At 33.4% G+C, this 18,386-nt stretch overlaps 1 protein-coding gene across 1 annotated transcript in view; it reads right to left on the bottom strand.

Annotated features, from left to right (window-relative positions):
- Positions 1-1,178: 1,178 nt before the first annotated feature.
- LOC108730407 (uncharacterized) overlaps positions 1,179-18,386 on the bottom strand; it is a 32,516-nt gene continuing 15,308 nt past the window's right edge. Inside the window, exons 5-8 of the mRNA XM_018460092.1 lie at positions 6,237-6,431; positions 3,513-3,705; positions 3,135-3,433; positions 1,179-2,299 (exon numbers count right to left, since the gene is read on the bottom strand). Of these exons, the coding sequence (XP_018315594.1) occupies positions 1,742-2,299; positions 3,135-3,433; positions 3,513-3,705; positions 6,237-6,431 (1,245 nt within the window). The 3' untranslated portion in view covers positions 1,179-1,741. The remainder of the gene's footprint in view (positions 2,300-3,134; positions 3,434-3,512; positions 3,706-6,236; positions 6,432-18,386) is intronic.

Below are 18,386 nucleotides of genomic sequence, written 5' to 3'. Positions count from 1 at the left end.
ACGTAATCATATAAAATCTGAAATATCAATAACGTAATGCTTCCCAGTCAATGTAGTTATACATAGATAAACGTTCGTCGACACAGTAGGTCGAGTCGATTCGTCTTAAACTATTTTGGCACTATAATCCACATGATCGTTAGGTTTTAAGCGTCGATTCGACATCCTGAAATGTCTATGAAGCTAATAAAAAATCTTTAACATATCGTGTGTGCGCTTGAATGTACACGTGTCCAACGTAACGCGTATGTGCTTTTTTTATATTACGCATGAATCTCGTTATATATGTATATATACATTCGATGTGTAACTGTATACACTGACTTGTTTATTAAATATGAATGTTTAGAAATTTAATGTCTTATATTCTAGGGAATTTACGATTACTACAATGTGTAATATCGTTATGATAGCGAGTGATTTATTTTAGATCAAGAATGTTAATGAACCCGTAGCAGCTACAAACTGTGACCTCATGTGCAAATTTTAACTACGTGTCTACGTGAAATAAATTTTATTAGCGTTTTTACGGCATTGAAACTACATGAATTTTAAGGAAACTGATTTATCTGTTATTCCCAAATTTTTCTTATTAGAATCATCAAACAATTGTAAGTATTTAAAAAAATATTAACAAATATTTTATAATATTTTATAATATTTAATTATTTGATTTATAATATTGATTAATAATCAATTTATTTTAAGAATAAAAAATGTTAATGCATTTTGTGAAAGAAAGTTAAAATGCAACTACATGTTCTTAATGAAGAAATAGAAATTAGAGCAAAGTCGAGTGTCATGTATGTATATTTTTTAAATATCATCAATATTAATTTCACGAAATATATGACTATGTCACTATCACAAGTTGAATGATGAATTATTACATCTACGTGAAATTACGAAAAAAAGGTTTCCTATTTGCAATGCTTTTTTTGATTAGCTCGTGATCAGCATACGTTACACTTAACATTAATTATCGCTCGTTTGTTTCAGTTGTTCAAAAGTTCTCTATTCGGCTTGAATTAAATAGCATGGTCCATATTAAAGACAAAATTTTTCTTAAGTTATTTTAAGTTATCGTATATATACGACGAAATATTTACTAAATTATAATTAGAAATATAATATATAACTATAACTATAATTAGTAATATAATATATATATAACGAAATATTTACTAAATTATAATTAGAAAATGCAGCTGCCGATATATGTCATGTTACACTTCTCGTTATAGGTATTCACGAAAGAAAAATATTTTAATCGCAATCATATATGGAATATCCTTACAATGACTGCATCTTTCTTTTTTTGATTAAATTGCTTGTATTAAACGTTAACGTCTCACATTACAGTAGTCCTCGTTGGATAGAATTTGTGTAGCTACTTGCAAAGATACTCATTTTGAATCTGAGAAATCGTTGCCATCTGCTGAAATAGATAATCGTAACTGACTATTACGATGTCAACTATCCGTTATACGTGTTTGTTAACCAATTAACATAATTATATTCCTACACCATTAGTATATCATTAATTAAGTAACATATAATTATATTCTTACACCATTAGTATACCATTAACCGTGTTCGCTGCATTTTTTCAATAATCCCTGACTACAGTATCTTTCGTTGCAATTTATTCAGAGGACGTTGCGTTCCCGACGACACAGTCGGAAAACTGACGATGATGATGCTGAGGGGAACCGGATGGGGGATTCTTCCTGGTGCCGCATTAACTCTCTTTCTCCTCGATCGGACTCACCTCATTCTGCAGCAGCTCGAATTTCGGACTCAAGCTTGGCAGCATACCTCTGGTACTTGTTTTGATTTGACTGTACTTGTTGTAGATGTCCAGTGATTTCTTACGATCCATTTCGAGTGTCTCCTCGATCAGTCGCGGCGGGATGCTGCCCGCTCGTTTGTGACTCGGCACGAAGACGCTACCTTCCGGCTTGCGTGCTGTCGTCTTGTCCCCCTTGTGTTCCGGAGTCAGCGTGCCATTACCCAATTTACGTTGCTGCTCCTGGAACGCATCCTCTTGAATGTCATCTTTCAGCAGCACACCGGTTATTACGGGTTTGTTGTTCTCTGTCTTTCTAGCAAAGTCGTTGTTCAGAGCTTTTTGTTCCATAATTTCGAGCTTATTGGACGTTGTGCCGTTTACTTGAAGATTCGGATTCGATTGCACGGCATCTGGGAATCTGTTGATCTCCAACGAGTCTTCTCGTATTGTTGCAGCCTCAATGTCTTGTAGAGATGACATATTTTTTAATTTTCCGAAGGATTGTGGCTGAAAAGAAACAAACCCTTTCTATGTTATGAAGATCTTTTACTATTATTACACACATACACACACACACACACACACACACACACACACAAACATATAACACATAATTGCTTTAAAAAAATATGTATAGGCAAAATGGATTATTTTTAAAATAAATAATTACTTGTTTTCTTTACTACTTTTAAAACAACTTTATTACATTTATATGAAGAATAATTAGAGAAATCACACACATATTATGTAAAGAAATGACGTAATTCTATTTTTAAAAAAGTAGAGGTTCATATCTTTTTAGCGCTTAGAAAAGAATACTTAATAACTTTTATTTGAAACATTTTTCTGTATTTTCCATCTTTTTGGAGATACTTGTCGAGGTAAATTAAAATGGGATATCTTGTGTGTGCATATATAATATATATCATATAATACACACACACACACACACACACACACACGCACACACGCACACACGCACACACGCACGTACGCACGCACGCACGCACGCACGCACACAACATGTTATCTGGGGAAAAATAAGGGACTTTTTTTACATCCTCGTTTTTTTATCAATTGATTTATCTCATAATTTTGTGCATAAAAATATTAAGGCGCATTTATAAAAAAATAATAGTTTATGAAATATTTTATATTTTTGTTTTAATAGAAAAAAAATCATGATTAAATATATACAATCCACGGATAAAAGAATAAATTTTATTAGCTATCGAGCGGTTTGTTCCTTTATTTTATATAAAAATTAATAAAATGAAATTAATGAAACGAATATACACAAAAAGGAGTTTGGATGAATCGACTTATTTCTCTATTTACTTACACTTTTATCTTCTTCCTCCTCCCCCTCACTGGTAAAATTTCTGGAATCGTCTAACAGTATTTTTTCTATATCCGGTGATTTATCGAATTCCACCCATTTCGATCGTCCCTCCAGTTTCCGCGACAGTACATCAGACTCGTAATTACCACCGTACATAGGGTAAACAAGGTGGCCGGAATCGTATTCGATCTGATTGCCGTAGCGGTAGCTCGGGTTGACCGAACCTTGACTGGATACTGAAAGGTCTGACTGTGACAGACCGGTATTGGTGCTTCCAAACAGTCGTGTATTTTCGAAACCTGTGTGAGAAATGCGACAAAATAAAAGATAAATCACAAAAACGAGGTGTTATGTACATCACGAGACTGAGTAATCCACCTGAGAATCTATCGTCTGGTATTTCTTCTCTATGCACCAACGCCTGTTGATCGGTGACACTAGTGGTCACATCATCGGACGACCCTTTGTTATCCTCCGTCTCTTCCTTGTTATAATCTGGCTGTATTTCCACCACGAATGAACACCCGCTATCCTTGTATCTTGACGTAGGTTTGTTATCCTCCGTCGTTACCTGGAAGCAAATGTAATAAATACATTACACAAATTATGAAATGTAACATTTTCTACACATATCTTTATTAAAAATTATTATGAAGTATTTAAACTACGTAAAGTAGTTCACACTTCTTTTTTTAAACAAATAATTAATCTAGAGTGTATTATATTAGTTTTAATAATTTATTTACGTTTGAATTTCCAAATTATTTAATAAATATAATTTTAACCCCGCGTTATTAAAGCTGGATCAAAATGAACCAAGACATTTTTAAACATCTATATCTTGTAACATACTTGCTGGATTATTTTAATTAACTCCCCCTCTTCCCCCCAGTAGCTGAAATATATACTTTTAGTGATTTATTTTATCAGACTAGCTATATACTAATAGACTATTAGTCCATAAAAGCTATTAACTTTCTATCCGTCTTTCTATCTGTCCGTGTAATATTTTAGCATCACAATACCGGATTAAAATAATTTTAATCCTTTATGTTTTAAATAATTTTTCAACTATCAAATCACAAGCTTCTGCTAAAATTAAATAAAGAATAAAGGCCGATATTCATAATCGGATCTTATATTCAAGACCGTTTTAAGTACAGTCTGTACACAATAAGAGAACCGTATTAGTATCTTAAGACATTACTTAAGACAGTCCTAAAATAAAAACGGATTATGAATACCATCTTCTGTTTGGTTTATGACATCTTAAATCTGTACTTAAGACCGTCTTGAATACCAGATAGATATTAAGTATTTTAAAAAATTATATATACATTGTAGAAGAGATAATTCCTTCATAAAACTTCATATGACTTTATGTCTTAGTTAAAGGAAAAATTTTGTTTTTTTTTTCAAAAATTTCGAAAACCACTCGGGTTATTTTGAAACTTTCATCTAAACTTTCATTAAAATGACCCGAGTGATTTTCAAATTTTTTCTTCGACTTCTGTATCTTTGAAATTAAGCTGTTTCTGACATATATGGTAGTCATATAAAGTTTGAATTTGTATGAAGAATCATCCTTTAAAATTTTTTAGAATAATATTTACCCTGTATGTATAGGAATCGACTATAAATACCGGCTTACGAGGTGCATATTTATATACACAAAAATAATAGATGCAATAAACATTAGTTACTTAACATCGAATAATTGCTCAGTAATGACAAAACAATATTTGAAAAAAAACATAATATACAGTACAAAGGAAATTTCTAAGGATGATATTCGATTAAATTTAGAGTTTATTATTCTGGCCAAACGTTCCAATTCACGGGAATTCATACATACTTAGTTCATTATTTTCTTTTTTAATACAAGCCCTTATACGAATCAATTCCACGCCCTTTCCTTGTTCGAAAGTTGGAGCATTTTAGGTGTGTACGTGCGAGAAGAATGGATAGAAGCAGAGCGAGTGTAGAGCTATTTAGAAAGATCGGGGTGGAAAATGAGGAAGCATGCGAAACAGATGATAGAAAGAGGAAGAGAGGAAGAAAGAGGGAGGGAATGCGCTGTGGTTAGAGAGGAAGAGGAAACATAGGTGTCGGCAGAGGCGAGTGGCTCGGCGGACGAATTTCGAGAATCTTCGACTCGAACAAGCCTCCGCGAATAAGACGAGGCCGTAAGTAGGACGATAGGTGGGGGCGAAATTGCTCAGTGGTAACCTCTGACCTTACCAGGGTCGGCCAAGTTCGATAATTACGAATCTACTCCCTACAGCCAGAACGAGCCAGTCTGACCTGATTATTGCGATTCCGTCGTTCAGTTTCACTACAGCGTTTCACTTGACGCGTTGTTTAGAACAAACGAGAAAGAAAAAAGAGGATTCATATATGTAAGTGATATTTCGTGATATTTGTAGCAGTATTTTTTAATATTTTCAATTTGTGGCACGTTGATCTTTAAGTTAGAAAGGTGCCTACAGCATTCTATGGAGTTGTCTTAAAAACCTTGTTCTGAAAAAAGAGAATAAAAAAAATTGCCCAAAGTCTTACAGTTAATTATTCTTACATTCCCCTATCTCAAAAAATATAAATAATGTAAATTTAACTCTATACATACTGTTAAAAATATAACTAGATAAAATTTGTTTGGGGTGTTACTTAAAGATTAAATCGAGCTAAATTTGTCGAGATACGTCATTAGACGCACACGTTTCATCAGTGTGTCCAATACACCGAGCATTTTTATTGACCTATCACTTGATTTTTTGTTAAATATAGCTAATATGACATTCAGAAATATACAGTAAAGTTATAAAGTTTTAATTTTTATCTTTTTTATGTTTTAAAAATAATTTTATTACAAAGACGAGATCGCTTTGGTTGAAATGAGAGTAAACACAATATAATTTAGATAATTTTTTATTTCGCGTCTTACTTGCTATTTATTTCTAATTTTTTTTTAGCTTCGTTTTACCTTCTTTCAAATTTTTACGTCACACCTGGCCCTTTACGGCACATTAGCGTGTCGCGACACATTGAAAAATCTTATCGCGTTACGGCGATAATATGACGAAAATTTCCTATGATACATACCGTACGTTCTTCTGTTTCTACGATAAGATGATTGTTCTTGAGCGTAAGAGTGATAATGTTCCCGTTTGCGTTCTTGCTAGTATGATTACCGGAAGTGATGGTGTATTCCATTACGGCCGCCGCCGAGGCAACATTTATGTCCTCCATAACCTCCGTCTCGCATATGTATCGAGGTACGTCTAGGCCATTCACCAACTGAAATTGCATAGAAATATATTCATACGATAAAGCACGCGCAGGAAACCTATGAGGACGGAAATTCCGAACGTTTCATTCATCACTTCTGCACGCGGAACGAAATCTTGATGAATGTAAAATTCGATCGTAAGAGCGTAAGAAATAGCAAAAGAGAACATTTTCTTCTTTGTCGATTATTATTAAAATTCGCAAAGAATTAATTTGATCCTCCGAAGCTAAAATCTGTAACTTTAACAACTATATTGACACTTGGTCTCTGTAAGACTCATTCAATTTATGTTAATTAAAAAAAGCATTTATGTTAATTATTTAATTTTAAGAAACTAAAATGATATAATTCAAATAAAAGAGAATGAATATTAAGTATAATTTTAGTAAGAATAGATAGTTTTTGCAATAACGTGAATTCAAATACGGTGAACGCTATAAAGTCTCGTTATCCTTTTCTTAATTAGTTGTTAAGAAGAAGATAACCTAATCTTAGCGTTCACCGTATCTGATAAACGGTATTGCAAAAACTCCCTAATAATCCAAATTTGTAGACGTAACATAAAGAAATTTAAATTATTTGACATTTTTGACAAAGAGATTTATAATTGAGTGGGTCCAATAGACCTACTGTCAACTTCGGAGGATGAAAGAAAATTAAATCTCTAGCGCGACGCAACCGAATACTTTACGTTTCCATTAATTAATTTTTCTTTTTTCCTTTCTATAAAAGAAAGACGTTACATTAATAAACGTTCTAAATTGTGTCTTTATATTTTATTAATATATTTTTGTACACACTATCAGATCGGCTCGCATGGGCTTGTCTTTTAATTTGCGATTTATTTCTTAGGAGCCTTATTTTTTTTATCTATTATTTATATTTGACGTAGACATTGGCGACATCATAGTATCTCTCGATTTGAAACATTTCGACGTGACATTCGCAAGACGGGCATAATTTTTCGGTGACGTTCGAGAATGCTTCGCGCAGGATACGAAAGATTTAGTTACAGTAGATGCGCGCAGGGCTGTCCTAATTTACGGAACGCGCGCAAGAAGAGGACGAGCGAGAGAGGCAGTGGAGGGCGGAGGGAAGAAGGGAACGTCTCGTTCAGTTTTTTATCTATCGCGTCGCGAAAAGGCTATTTCGCATGCAAGTAGGTGTTCGCGTGTATGCGTACACCTATACGTGCGCAGATGCATGCCGGTTACGTCGTTCTCCGAGTGCCTTGTGCCAGTGCCAAAGGGTACTGAACCTGACCCAAGGGGCATTGCTCTTACGCTGCGTCTCTCCATTCCTTTTCTGTTAGATCGCTACACACACCGGTCGTCACGTTAGCCAAAGCGAGCAGGTATCATTGCAAGGCTCTGACTCGGTACTCGCGGATGGCAGTCGAAAATACGCGCCGAAACACGTACGTAGCGAACAATATATGTACGAGCGTCTCGCGCTTTTTTATTGTCCTCTTGTCCGCTTGTCCTCTTAAGTTGATTCAATGAAACCTACGCTATGATACGTTTATAGATTATGTAATCACCTGTCCTGAGTTGAGCTGTCGTCTCTATACGTAAGTATCATCTCTCTATCATCTCTATACTATGTGGAAATTTTATTCGAAGTGTTTACAAATGGTAACAAAATGGATTTTTCTTTTTCTTGTATGTAAAAAGTTTAATGTAAAATCACTGTTTTTCAATTTTAAAGCTCGAGAAATTTAATCGAAGAAAATTAGGAAGGCTTTTTTCTTGTCTCTTGACCGGTCCCAACTTATTTCCTAGAATATCACTTTAATATACAGGGTGTAACTGAAATAACGGCCACTAATCATATAGTGCTATTCCTAATAAAAAACTAAGTCCTCTACCATTTTGCAATTTTCGCAATTGTTAACGAGATATTAATTTCTAAATATTGCCGAATAAATGGATAAAATTGATGTATAAGACAATTTTGAGATATCTTCCGTGTTTTTTGTGAAATATTTTGAAGATTTTTCTTAAAGAACTCTTAAAAATATCTTAAAGCTATCTTATACGTCGATTTTAGATTGACATTTTGCTCATTGGGTAACTAAAAAAAATATTGCGAAAATTGCAAAATGGTAGAGGACTTTTCGTCTCAGTTTTTTTTATTAAGAAATAGCATTATATAATTAGTGGGTGTTATTTCAGTTACACCCTGTATATTACATAAAATTTTAAAAGATTTTGAAAAGTTGTGGCAAAAGTCATCTAGTTTTTAAAGATTAATACATCAATCGTTTTTATTTACATATATTTGTAGGCCATCAGGCATGTGTTGTTAAAAAGATGGTATCGCATAGATGAGTTTTGGCCAACTGCTGTTTCATACACATGGCCTTTCACCTTTGCCATAAATCGAACAGCCGATTATTACCTACTAGATAGAATTGCAAAGACATATTGGTCAATTTTTACATATTTTATTTCTTCGAAAAAATTGCACAATTTTAATACGCGCGCGAATTGACATCGTAATCTATAAAAATAAAAAATAAAAAACGTTTGAGAACATAATTATAGTAATGTAATTGTAATTCATTACGAAACATAATCAAAAGTAGACAGCATTTGATAAATAAGTACTTAATATTAGTCAAAGTTAATTTAATCAGTTATAAGTACTATACTTAACTACGGAACTAATTAAATTTCCGATCCGTGTCTTTATAATGAAGACTAATCGTTCCGAAATATAGCCAACAAGTTACAGAAAATTGGCAGATATGACGACTACACATAGTTGTAGATATAAGTCTGCACGTGTTGCGTGGGATTGTCGCATACGTAGATTATACGAGTTCGTGTTGGGTCGTGGTCATACCGCCGCTTCTAGCGGACATTCAAGTTCTAAACACTCAAGGACATTCGCCGCTTGTCGTCTGGCTTTTTTTTTGTTAAAACCGTTAGAGGTTGCAGACGGTCACGTCGAATGGAGGACGTTTATAGACGAATATTCTGTAGACAATGACAACCGAACACATATATGGTGTTCCGTAGTTAAATATAATTTTCATTTTATGGCAACTATATGTACAATGCCTTAATTGTCTTTCTTGAATATATGAATAATTAACTTACATCAAATATTTTAACTGATAGTTTTTCTTTATTTGAAGCTCAGTGCTATAAACAGTGCCGAATTTCAAACTGACTAATTTCAAACTCTGTTTATGAACCCTATAATTCTAGATTCTTCTTTTTATGGATGTTATTTTACCTTTTTAAAAGTTATTTACTTAAAACTACATAGTAACAGTAAAATATGGTCTTTGTACTGCATGTAAATAATTATTCAACATTGTTAAGATCTTTATAAGAAGTCTATGAACATCAAATTATTAAATTCCTAGGCAATTTGATTTTGTGATGTTACTACTGTAATTCAATTTGGTTTGCGTTTCAAGACCAAAAAATCAATTCGGTGTGCAATCAAATGACTACATAAGTAGTATATAAATTCACATAGTATTATATTATTTAAGCATTTAAGATCCAGGTTGAAAGCTTTCTTTCCCTTCTTATTGTGTTTTCACATTTAAGGTTTTAGAAACTCTTGTTTAATATTATTAAAAAATAGACAATAAATAGACAAGCAAAATAATATTATATTTTTTTAAATTCCGATTATTACTTACAGGTTTAAAATTTTTTTACTTCTTTATATTAAAAAAAAAAAAGAACAAATAAAAAAAACGGTGGCGAAAAGAGAAAAGGATAGGTACGATTGAAGCAAAGTAGTATAATGGATGGAATGTACGTTGAAGTATCCAAAAAGTTGCATTGATATTCCATTCGTGACGTATCTTTTAACGATACCGTTAGAGGTCCCAGACGGTCAAAATGGTCTAGTCTCTCTATACTATAACAGACCTTGGCTATACGAATAGATAGATAGCCACGAACTGGATAAAAGTGGCCTTGAATTATTTCATCATCTAAAGTATAGACTAAAATCTGATTACGTAATATCATAGGAAATGAGCTAATTAAACTCGTTTAGAATAAATGACTATCGTCCAATCAAATAAAAGCATAATGTAATTAAAAAAGTATTAAACTAAAAATAGATTTTTTTTGATAGAAGTGAGGGAGAGAAAGAAAGGAGAAAGATAGAGATAGAGAAAAAAAGAAAGAATGAAAAACTGCAAATACCACATTCCTTTACATTGACAACAGTAAATGATAAAAACTAAAACATTGTAAAACGAGATAATTTATGATGTGCAAAGCAAATATGAAAAGTAGATTTTTCTTCTTCTTCTGAAATAAATAAGTGTTATTTAAAACAACTTGTGTGTGTGTTTTTGAATTTCGATTTTTTGTACTTTACTTTTTTTCATGTCATATTTTTTATTTATTGGAAAAGTCATAAGAAATATTATAAATAGAAAAAAATATCAAATAAAATGAATGATTAAAGTTGGTAGCATTTATTACATCTTGAAACAAACATATTCGTGTTTTTTTCTTTTGTAACGCTTACATATTAATGTCAATCACTTTAGATGCTCATGCAACATTTATGGTCGCAGGCAGTTTCAGAAAAGATAGCCGTAGAAGGTACGATTTGGCTACTCGAATTTGTTTGACCTTTATGATAAAAGTCGTGCCAGAGAGACAGAAAAAAAGAAAGAAAGAGAAAGAGAGGAAGAGAGAGAAAGTAGTAATAACTTCAGCAAACGGTACATACAACGGCTTTAAGTTTTATCTTTCTATTTTCATGGTAAGCAAATATGCGCTGGCTTGAAATTTTGGCATTTGTAAAAATCGAGCTAAATATTTAATTTCGTCTGGTAATAAAGACAAAAATGCACAAATTTCGCTTGCAAATTTATTAAAATACAGAATGTTATTTCTCAAAAGTAAAAATAAAAATAAACGTAAAATCAACCAATAAAATTCCCGTATATTAATTTTACAAATGGCTTTAATAATCTTTCGGCTAAAAATATTATCTAAACATTCTATTTCTCTTAAAGAAAATACAAAACAATGTCATTTACTTCAAAGTGAATTATAAAATTCTCATTTCTTCCTATGCATATGATATTAATTGTTGTGTTTAGAAAACCAGTTTTTAACTCTTATGATCAATTTTTGCTAAAAATATGAAAGAGATATATATATATATATAGAGAGAGAGAGAGAGAGAGAGAGAGAGAGAGAGAGAGAGAAAAGGAAGGAGAGAGTTGCGAATATAAAGCTATAGTTTTGGAAGTTCGCGCTCGCATGTGATGGCGGTCAGCGAAATAATATTGACATAGTGCTGGCAAATGAACAGAGACCTCCTTGTGGTTCGTAGTCGAGATAAGCTAATCTCTATCATAGTCTGGTACGCCTCGCGAACATATAGCAAACAACGAGTCTTATCATTTTACACCGACGTCATTCGATAACTGCTCTTTGTTGTTCCGTGCTAAAAACCTAAATTTACGTTATGTGATGTAGTATCGGTAACGTTTTAATTTTTCTCAACATATAGTTCAGAAAAATCTGATTGTTGCAATGACATCAATAACGATAATTTGATTTAAGATACAGCGTACATATGAGTACATACCTACATACCATAATACATAACCACCTATAATTAGATTAAATCATATCTTATTTTTTTAATATTAAATTGCACCATGTGTGAACATAAATCCAATTCGAAAAATATTTCTCTCGTATATACATCTACTCGTAATTATATTTCTAATTATTGGGAAAATTTACTTAAATGAAGTTAAAATTTATAAAAGTAATTAAGAGTTGACTTGAGGAAAATTTTTGAGGCAATTTAAAGTATGTAAAAGATTAATTTAAAATAATGTAAGAACTTTAAATTATTTTAAGACTGACTTTAAAATACTTTCTTTACATTTTTCTTTTTTTTTTCAATGTCTCTCTTCACTTATACAATCTTTTAACCAGATTTTCAAATGCCAAAGAGCTGAAGAAACTTCATTCAGCAGAGACGACACTTCTCGGCAGGCACAGTAATATTTTAAGTAGTGTTTTGCAATTAATGACTTTCGCATAACGCTGCATAACGTGGTATATTTATAATAGAACAGTAAACCTTAAACCGTAAAAACCTAGGAATTTCTTAAATAAAAAAATATTTTTGGAACATCAAAATTATGATTAAGCATTTTAGAAATATTAAAAATATATATGTAACATTTTACTATAAAATATTTTAAAAAAATTCCAAGGGGGAACCATATTCTCATAGTTCTCTCCCTCGTGAATCTGCCAGTGTTGTATTGAAAAAATTCCGTAATTATTGATAAAAGGAAAAGAAAGGTGTAGTAAAAGAAAAAACTGAATGAGCAAATGGGGAGGGGGGAGAGTATACATTTTTTATTAATTACACGTTTCTGAATTTTTGAGAGAGGAGAAAATAAAATACTTCTATTAAAACTATTATATTATCCTATTGAATAACTGTAAAACAGTCTATAAATCAATATTTATCTATAATACCTTTTAATGGTTAATGATTGTCTACATTCAGTTAAAATAATTTAATCGCAATAAAATATGGAGGAAAGAAGGAAGAATATTCAAGGAGAATAGGAGGGGAGAGAAAGCGAGTGAGGGGAAGGAGTGATGGGATGGGCGACTGCTGCGAAATAATCGACTATCCGAAAGGGTCAGTGGCAAATAACTATAATTTCTTTTGGACCCGGCTACACAGCCAGGGTTTGAGCGAAATGGACAATACGTAGGATAAGAGCGAAGAGGACCAGGGTGCGGTAGGAGGGTGGGCGGAGAGAATGGAAGAAAGAGAATAATAATAAGAAAACGGGAACGAGAAAGAAGAGAAGAGAAGGAGAGAAAGGAGGAAGAGCGGCCGTCACACACACCGCGATGGTGGAAGCAAGACGTTGACGGGAGGATAGGTTCGGCTACGCGCCCGCGCGCGCCCGCGCGCACGCGAAGCTGCTAGAAGAAGTATAGAGAAAGAGAGGAAGACGTGGTGGGGTGAAAGCGGACCCAGGCGCACCGGGTGCAACGACCCTTTTGGTTAGGTCAGCCACCCCGCGGACACGATACAACGCGGTGAGAGCGGGTCCGGTCCGAGCAGGCCCGCGCGCATGGTCAAAAAGACGGGTGCATGGATGTGCGGCCGAATAAACGGGTGGCCAAAGCGATGCACACCGATGCGATGGACAAATGTACGGGCCGAACCTCCGTACGGGCGCGATCGGCGCGGATAAAACTCTGAGGAATCGCGCGAGCCGAGTGAATTTCGCGCGCAAGACAACGTTGTAATCGCGAGTCGATCAACAAGGTGATGACGACGACGACGATGACTATGATGATGATAGTGAAGAAAGATTCCAGTCAGATGTATGGAATGAGAGAGAAAGAGAGAGAGAGAGAGAGAGAGAGAGAGAGAGAGAGAGAGAGAGAGAGAAAGGTGGCACATATTTGTTTTGCTATCAGAAGTATGTTAATGAAGAATTACCTGAATTAAGATCTGTGCTGATAAAGAGATGTTCTATCGTTTTGTTTTCCATACATTGATATGTCACATTAAGCGCATAGTTTAAAATATATATTATTCTTCAAGAGAAAATATAAATGAATTTAATTTAATTTAATTTAATTCTATATGAAAGCTTATTGTATTTTAATTTTCTAACTCATTATATTCTAAAATATTTAAATGTGATATCTTATCAACATTTAACAATGACTATTGAATGTTTGATATTTTGAACTTTAATGATACTATCCAACACCATTTTTCAAAACAAGTGTTAATCATTTCGATATATTTTTGCCTGCTGAATACGAATCTGTTAGCCATATTTGACTATCACATTACAATTTTAAGAAAAATGTAATTAAAGAGGAAAAAAATGACGATTTTGAAGGTTTTTACATTGATATTGTAATAGCATCAAAATTTTTTCTATTTTTTTATGCCATTCGAAAATATCAACTTTCAATTTTAAAATACATTTTTTCTCGTATGATTTTTTGGTTTGCAAAATATAACACATTTGAAAATAACTCTTTTCCTATATAATATAGGTAATATAGGCATTTTGTTCCATCTTAATATTATTATATGGAAAGTAAGTGCTTTCGTACTTATATAATATAATCGGATTATATTATATAAAAACATCAATATAAAATTGACAAAATGCGATATGGCAGGAAGATTATAATCTTCCTGACATACATATTGTATTTTGTTAATTTTATTTATATTGATTTTAAAAAGACAAAATGATTTTAAAGCTAAAAGTTAATACTTCCGCGTGATATTAATGAAATACCGGTGCTACAATGTCATAAAAACATTCAAAATCATTTTTAAACTCTTTGACGCTATTTTTTTTCAAAATTGTGACGTGATAGCCAAATTTGGCTGATAGATTCGTATTCAGCAAGAAAACATATATCGGAAATGACTATTCATGTTCGTGTTGCAAAAAAAATTTCGTTGAGCAGTGTAATTATAAAAAATGAACGGTTAAATTATTTTATTAAAATGAATAGGCTAGGGATTTTATTTGTACAATTTTTTTAAAATATTTTATCCAATACGATCATTTACTAATCTTGACAATATATGCACAATACTTTCATGCAATTTTATTACATTCTATTTTTAGTATGAGACACAATACCCCCGCCTTCCTGATAAATAAATATAGAAAATAAACAGGAGAGATAGAAATAAATACAGGAGAAATCTGATGCCGGGAGAAATATACGTGGCTATCGCGGCTATTAATTGATCAGAGATTTATTTCAAACTTGACGTACATATGTACATATTGAATGCATTGAAGAGTAGCCGGGATCAATATATAACGCAATGAATGACTGTGACAAGCTTTATTGAGAAAATGATACACGATATGCGACGATGTAATCAAAGAATTCTCCAGTAATATGACCGAGGAATCGATTGAATTCCGTATAATGTTCGACCGCGTAGCAACTTTTACTCGTCATTGATAGACGATGACGAACAATGAACAATTTGCTTAATAAATCTATGTTTTGAATTACAATATATTTCATATATTGTCCTTTTTTTCAACGTTAGTTTCTAGAAGAGGACAGGAGAGGAGACTCTTCACGGATCTTCTTCAGCATGATGAATCTACATCGAAAATAAATTATGCCGTGTCCGAGCGATTTGTTGAATGAGTCTTATAAATTATATCTTTAAATCGCGGCCGACTATTGTGAAAATTAGGCTAGTAAAAAATCAAAATAAAAATAAAATAATTCGGTAAAAATGCTATATAAAAAAAATTAAATTAAAAATTAAATGCTTGAAAAGGTTAGAAATATAACTTTTTAAACATCCCTTAAATAGCTGCTAACCACGCGATTCATTCGATTTTTTACAGGGAATGACGCGTGTCGTATCGGCCAGACTCCGAGCGTATAGAGCCGGCGTCTCTACGAGGTGGCGAGTGTCTAGCAGAGAGAGAGAGAGTGTCTGAGCGCCGAGCCGCCGGCCGGCCGGTCGGTTATCGAAGAGTGAGGGGTAGGAGGGGAGGGGCGGGAAGGATCAGCAGCAGCAACGGCAGCAACGGCAGCAGCAACGACAGCGACGACGGCGGCGGTAGTGGTGGCGGCGGCGGCGGCGACGGCATAGGGGCGATCGAGGGCAACGCACCCGGTCAGCCTTGGCATGAATTGAATCTAGCAATGCGAAAGTAAGGTTAGCCGGCGCATTAATGCGCCCAGTGACCTAACTTACCTCCTCGCGCTCGAACGGCGCGCATTTCCCCTCGCTCCTATTCCGATTTTTATTTTTGCACACCGGACGCTGCAATCGTACGGCGAGCGCGACGGGGAGGAGAACGGAAGAGGGAGTTGTGGAGCAGGGTAAAGGGAGGGGGGAATAGTTCTCATCGGTTCTGGAGCAAGCTAAGGTCTTCGAAACCAAGCGAATAATCTTTTGAAGCACAGATCGCTTTCTCTCACGCTACGCCCGTGCATATAGATATGTACATATGTATATGCACGCTCGGTAAAAACGACATTCAATATGCATATAGCCCGCACACGAAACGGAGTTTTGTCCTTGCAAGATGCGATCGACCATTGAAGCCTGTATGGATAAATAGTGTGACTCATAAGAAAAGTATGCAACACGTATATTACTTTTCTTCTCTTTTCAAGTCATACGGGTTATCGGCAATCCGACTCGGTGCCACGACTAAGAAATTTCGTGGTGTCTGCTTTGGGTAAAAATAAATGGCCATATGCAACGAGTTTAATCATGTCTAAGAATGAATTTAATCACTCCCGAGTGCGAATGCCTGTTTGCATTCGAAATTACTTTTGATATCAAGGTGTGGCGCTCGAATCCGCCATTTTTACGTTAAATTAGGCAATACATTTTCCATTTAATTTCTTAGAGAAAATATTAATGTTATTTATGTAGCGATATTGTATTAAATAATATTATTATATCTAGTATTATATAATATTAATTAGTGTTAAATAGTAATAGTACAAATTATCAATAATAGTAATGTTATTGAATTATATTGTATTAACAAAAAAATATATATATAGTTTACAATTATATTATTACTAATACTATTCAACAGTAATAGTTATATATTATTAATGATAACAGTATACATATATTTTATAAATATTAAATTTGAAGTGTTATGAGAAGTTCGTTATGAGGAAATTGAATAAATTACTTCGTACATAGCGAATACGTAAAGAGAATACCGTGTTTTTTATTACTAATTGTAAGTGTATCTCTTACAGAAATCCAATACTGTTCTATTTAATACTGAAAGATAATTAATTACTTATTTTGAGTATTTATAAAAGCAATGAAAAACGTTACTTTTAATATTCAACGAGTAGTTAATTACTACCTTCCAATATTCAATTACTGTAAGGGATACTTCACAGAATATTGGACCATATTTAAAGGTATTTTTCGATGAAAATGAAAAGTTTAGAAATTCTGGAATAAAACAATTTGGATTTTCCAAGAAAGATCTTTAGTACAGAGAAGGAAAAGATAAAACGTCTGCGATGTTCAATTAGAATGAATCATTTTTCATTATCTAACACTTTATCGCGTCTCTCCTTAACGCATATCTCAAAATATCGCAATGGAACTAAACGAACCGACGAGTGGAAGCTAAATATCGGCACGAGTCGCAGAGTAAACTGACTATGTGCGTAAACAATGACACACTTTCTCGGTACTCTGACGCTATCGCTATGTCCACTCGCGTTGCACATGTAGTACATAGCAATTATTGAAATCCAAAGCCCGTATTCAGAACGCACGGAACAAAAGGCCTTTTCTTTTAGTAATAGCTGCTCTTCCCTTGATCATCAAATGAAACAAGCGCGTGTTAGTATCGTGGAATGAAGCAAGTAAAATAAAAAAATGAATAAAGAGACGAAAAGCACAGTAAAAATATATTAATAATAATACTGGCGATTTCAAATACTTCAGCATAATTAATCGCTCATATATAGGTAAGTGTATGTAATTTTACTTGAACATTCTAAATATTTTTCTCAACTTAAAATAAAATGAAAGAAAAAAAAGAAAAATTGTTCAACTGTATTTATTTAATTATAATAATTTTTCGACTGTAAAGTTCCTTGAATCGAGTTTCGTGAAAATCTTTGTTTGCGAAAAAAGTGCATTTACGATCGAGAAAAGCGAGGAGGCGAAAAATGGATGAGAATTATGTATATATTATACAGGGTGTCATTAACCGATTAAATCACCCGTATCGTGAGCAGATAGAGTGAACCAAACTGAGTCGAAAAGTTCTCTACCATTTCGCAATTTTAGCAATAGTTAACAAGATATTAATTACTAAAAATGACCGAATATTGGTCTTCAATAATTTTTTTCTCAAATACTATCAACTTTACAGAAAAACTGTAAGAGACAAAAATTGTTTATTTTCT

The sequence above is a fragment of the Mycetomoellerius zeteki genome, unplaced genomic scaffold, assembly GCF_001594055.1.
Source record: "Mycetomoellerius zeteki isolate Tzet28-1 unplaced genomic scaffold, Tzet1.0 scaffold91, whole genome shotgun sequence".
NCBI lineage: Eukaryota > Metazoa > Arthropoda > Insecta > Hymenoptera > Formicidae > Mycetomoellerius > Mycetomoellerius zeteki.
Note: the sequence above shows the minus strand (reverse complement) of the source record. Positions and strands in the feature narration are given on the sequence as shown.